Source organism: Acomys russatus, chromosome 7, assembly GCF_903995435.1.
Source record: "Acomys russatus chromosome 7, mAcoRus1.1, whole genome shotgun sequence".
NCBI classification, from domain to species: domain Eukaryota; kingdom Metazoa; phylum Chordata; class Mammalia; order Rodentia; family Muridae; genus Acomys; species Acomys russatus.
Genome location: NC_067143.1, coordinates 2,408,158 through 2,413,238, shown reverse-complemented (window position 1 = coordinate 2,413,238; position 5,081 = coordinate 2,408,158). Strand labels below are relative to the sequence as shown.

General features: G+C 35.3%; 1 protein-coding gene across 1 annotated transcript; it reads right to left on the bottom strand.

Moving 5' to 3' along the window:
* Positions 1 to 664: 664 nt before the first annotated feature.
* LOC127192367 (vomeronasal type-1 receptor 4-like) lies at positions 665 to 1,534 on the bottom strand. Its single transcript, XM_051149659.1, has one exon. It carries the CDS (start codon positions 1,532 to 1,534, stop codon positions 665 to 667), a length of 870 nt encoding a protein of 289 aa, XP_051005616.1.
* Positions 1,535 to 5,081: the final 3,547 nt, after the last annotated feature.

Sequence of the window (5,081 nt, the reverse complement as noted above, 5' to 3'; positions counted from 1 at the left end):
ATTTTTCAGCTATACTTTGGTAAATCAGATGGATCTCCCAAACCAAGGATTTATAGAATTCAACATTAAAATATTGTACAAATGTCCATAAGAAGAAACCTAAAGGGTTGTTTGCTGAAACCTTCCATCTGTACCACTAATACTATATTTCCATGAAGACTGTTCTTTGTTAATCAAATCCAATCAGAATTCATAATATTTTCTATTCAGAGCATAAGGATAATGAAATGCTATTTGGATAACTTTATTTAGATTTTTGTTTTGACAAAAGAAGTGGTTACAGAAGTTGTCCAATAAATTTCAACCTCTTGCTGTAGAAAAGGGAAAATAAATGTCAATGAAGTGGATTGTAACTCAAACCATTCATTATCAAACTATGAAAAATGTATAATTTATATAAATTCATTAATATTCTTTATGCAACAAAAATATAGGATACACGAATATACACCTTAAACTATATTAAGAATTTGTATATGTACATATTTGCTCATGAGTACACACCACCTGCTTTTATGACATGATTAAATGTATGTCTATATATGATTGAATAAATGTATACATTATTCAAAACCACATCATCTCAATGTTACTGTGTGGCTAGAATATACTATTTTTTTTTTTTTTTTTTTGCACAGGTAAAACAGAGGGAAGACTCATAGAGTTAATGGGTGATCACAAGAAAGGGACTTACAGCTGGGAAACATGCAGAGAATACTGAAGACAGTTTCACCATGAAAGAATCTGGATTAAACATAATAGAGTTATTAGTTTGTAAGATGCAAGAAATTGTGTAAAAAAAGACAAAGGTGCTCACCAAGAACAGAATAGCCTTTGTGGCTCTGAACTCAGGGGAGGACCTGAAAGAGAAGTTGCTCTTATGAATGCGCTTCATTCTCTTCTTGTGCCTGTAGAGGATGCACACCATGTAGCCACTGGACCAAAGCATCATCAACATGAACATCGCATCAGGAGTTGAGTGTAATACTGCATAGAAAATGTCAAGGGCACTGCTATGACGAATAGAAAAACAATACTCAAAATTTTTTAGGCTTGTGATGTTCAAATTTTTCCCTCTTGCAGTCATGTACATAGGAAAAGCAATGTTAACTATGACGGACAGTATCCAGCTCATGTACACAGCAGAAGCAATGAAAATTGGAGACTTGGCTTTAAGCTGTGTCCACCTGGAAACCTTTGGGCTGATGGTTATGGCCTGGAAGACACTCAGAAAGCAGGTGCTGCTGATGGACATACCCCTCCCTATTCTGTGAAGACAGAAGGTGAGTTTGCACCCAAAATCATTGAGAAAGTCTTGCAACCCAAAAACTGACACCATGCTGGGAACTCCTCTACATAGGAGAGTTAAGAAGTTGGCTACAATCAAGTGCTGCAGAATCCAATCTGTGAATTTTAACTTGCAACCCTTAAAGTAAAGCAACAGATAATGGTAGACTAAGAAGGTGTTGCCAAGGGCTCCAACTGTAGTCTGCGATAATAAGATCACACCAATTATGATGTCACTCACTCTCATCCTGTCAAATCTTGTGGTTTTAGGATTCTAGTGTGGGAAGATGAGGCACGGGCTGTATGAACTGTACCTCATTGTACATTGTATATCCATAATATGGGTTATTCAGAAAATTTCCTTGATTTTTTCTACTGGGATTTTAAAACCTGCATTATGAGCTGATAGAAAGTATATAAGGTACCACCCCTAATTTGAAATAAGCATATACAATTTAGTCAATATTTACTATCTGTGCAGAATCTACTACTTAGTTAAGCAGATGACAAAAAAAGGTATATGCTTATCTGATTCAAGTGTTTATACATTCATGCTTCATTAATTACAAAAGTGAGGACTTTCAAGTACAAAAAGTTGACAGGCTACTGGGACTAAGAACTACCTGTTAAATCATTCACCTGAGTCTTTAAAATGACCAGCCACATATTTAGGTTTGATTTTTTACACATTTTTACCTTTCCAAAATTCTTGATGTTGCATTTCTATAGTGGAAGTTACTATGTGTGCACAATAAACACTGGAAAGTGTAATGTACAACACACATAAGTCCAAAGATATGAGTCTCAGTGGAAATAATTTATGCATGCCAAAGTGTCCCAATTTTCAGAATGTTGCCTAAAGATTTACATATATTTTTGTTAGAAAAGCAAATAAGAAAGTGTCCCAAATGAAACCAGTCATATTCTCCTGCCATGCCTTAATTTCCAGAAAGGGAAAAAAGCAAAAGGTAAAAAGGTTTGAATCACGCAAAATATGGCCTCTGAGCAATCTAGGCACACATTTGATGCATGTGCATACATGCAGGCCTTCTAACACAAAATAAAAATATACTGAGTAAATTTTCACTTTCAGATGTCTACTGCTATAAAACAAATAATTAATATATAGCATTCTTTAGAAAAATCATTAAGTCCACAGCTGTAATATAATATTTAAACAAACTTTCAATTTGCTCCTCCAGATCATTGTATTCTCAACTTTCATATTAGTCCATCACATATATTTATGCTGAAAAAGAGAATTAAGAAAGAATATTTGTGAAAACAAGATGGTCCACATGTGATTGCTGGTGTTTGAATTGCTAAACAATGGTTCTATTTACAGTGTAACATTTCCTGAGAGTGCTTTAGGAGGGAAGCAGCCTCTCATGATCTCAGATTACATCTTTCAGGGTCGATGCAGTCTCCATCAGTGGCCTCATGTGACAGAGTTTAAGATCGTGTCTACTCAAGGACTCTGCATTCAAATACTTACATAAGATTTCATGGCGCATTTGCATTCCTACCACTCTTTCAAGAACACCTGGGGAAACTGTAGAATCAATTCATCAACAAGAAAGATTCACCGGATCATGGATAAGCAGTGCACCAGGTTTCATTATCTTTTTAAAAATAAATTACAGGAATTTCAATGAGTGGAAAGCTCATTAATATAAAAACGTCAGAGACTTTGTATATTCTAGTAATTCATGTTCATTTTACCTGTGTCCCTAAGTCCATGTTCCAGAAGTTTCTCTAATTGATAGGTGGCTTTGTTCTGTGATGTAATTCAATTCTAAGTTGCCTTTTCTGGAACCCTTGCTTATCTCAAGTCTTCAGATGGGTTTTCCTTGTGGTCTCTGACTCATAGGCTCCATTGGATGCCCTCGATAAGCTGTTTTTCTTGCCAGAATGCTTACCTACACCAAGGCCTTTTGCCCCACGACATATATTGAAGGGAAGAGGCCAGCACCTAAGATATGGGCATGTAATTCTGTGAACCCATATCCCCTCAGGCCTGCAATTAAAATTTCACCTTCATATTAGTGGGTATACAACTTTTCTTGAGCTGAGGCTAACTCTTCTGAGCATCTTTTCCCCAAGCGTAATGAATCAAGAATAATTACAAGTTTTACATCCATCTCAATGAAATGCTGCTATTTGGTGCTATTGTTATCTTTTCACTTCCCTGCAGACCAGTAAGGATTATGAAATTCTTAGATATGTTTCCCATATATCAGTGAGGTCTGCTTACATCATTCCATTTCATGATTTCCTGAGGTGTCATGGGACCAAACCCAGTTTATCCATTCCTTAAATGAGAGTCATGACACATTAATTATAGAAACGAAATTAAGTTGAGCTACCAGAGCACGGAAAACTTTTAACTGTGATATGAAAATACCAATCTTTCTTTAACTGGCATGGGATAGCACCATGTATGAGGAATAGGTGTCTACCAAAGAAATGCAGAGATGTCATTGACACAGCAGATTGACCAAAAATCATAGTGATATTCTTGAAAGTAGCACATTAAGGATAAGATTATAGCTTGTCCTTGTCCATATCCTCAAAAGCATCTGCTTTCAGTTCAGTTTTTGATCTCAGGTATTCTAAAAGGTTTAAGATACAACCTCAGAGTTATTTTGATTTGCAATTCCCTGATGACTAGGGACATTAAGCATTTCCTTAAGTGTTTCTTGGGTATTCTGTGTTCCTCTGTTGAGAAATCTCTCTTTTTCTCTTACCACATTTTAAATTTTGATTATTTGTTTTTGTGATATATAATTTCTTGACTTCTTTATATATTTTGTTTATTAGCCTTCTGTAAGATTTGGGGTCGGTGAAAATCTTTTACCAGTCTATAGGCTGTCACTTTGTTTTGTTGACAGTGTCTTTTGCCTTACAGAAGATTTTCAGATTCATGAGGTCCCATTTATTACTTGTTGATCTTAGAGCCTGAGCTGTCATTATTCTGTTCAGGACGTAGTCTCATGTTCCAATAAGCTCAAGGCTCTTCCCACTTATTCTTCTAACAGATTTAGTGTGTGTGGTTTTATGTTGCGATCTTTAATCCACTTGGACTTTAGTTTTGTCTGTGGTGATAATTAAAGATCTATTTGCATTTTTCTATAGGTAAACATCCACTTAGACCAGAAAAATGTGTCAATGATGCTATCTTTTTTCCACTGTATGGGTTTTGCTTTTTTATTAAAAATCATGTATCCATAGGTATGTGAATTAATTTCTAGGTCTTTGATTCAATTCCCTTGATCCACATGTCTGTTTCTATGTCATACCATTTTTATTACTGATGGTTTATAGTACAGCTTGAAATCAGGGATGGAGAATCCTCCAGAAGATTTTATGTTTTACAGGATTTTCATAGCTATGCAGGGTGTTTTGCTTTTCCAGGGAAGTTGAGAAATATTCTTTCAAGGTCTGTACAGAATTGTGTTGGCATTTTGATGGGAATTGTATTAAATCTGTAGATTGATTTTGGTAAGTTGGCCATTTTTACTATGTTAATCACACCAATACATGAGAATGGGAAATCTTTCCATCTTCTGATATCTTCTTCAAATTCTTTCTTCAGAGACATGATGTTTTTGTTATATACACTTTCACTTGCTTGGTTAGACTTACAAGATACTTCATGTTTTTCTGCCTACTGTGAAGGATGTTTCCCTGATTTATTCTGCAGCCTGTTTCTATTTTGTATAATAGAGGACTACTGATATTTTTGAGTTGATTTTGTATTCAGCCACTTTGCTGAAGATGTTTATCATCTGTAG

Excerpts from the sequence above, each read along its gene's own strand:
- LOC127192367 (XM_051149659.1), bottom strand. The coding sequence starts at position 1,534 with ATGAGAGTGAGTGACATCATAATTGGTGTGATCTTATTATCGCAGACT.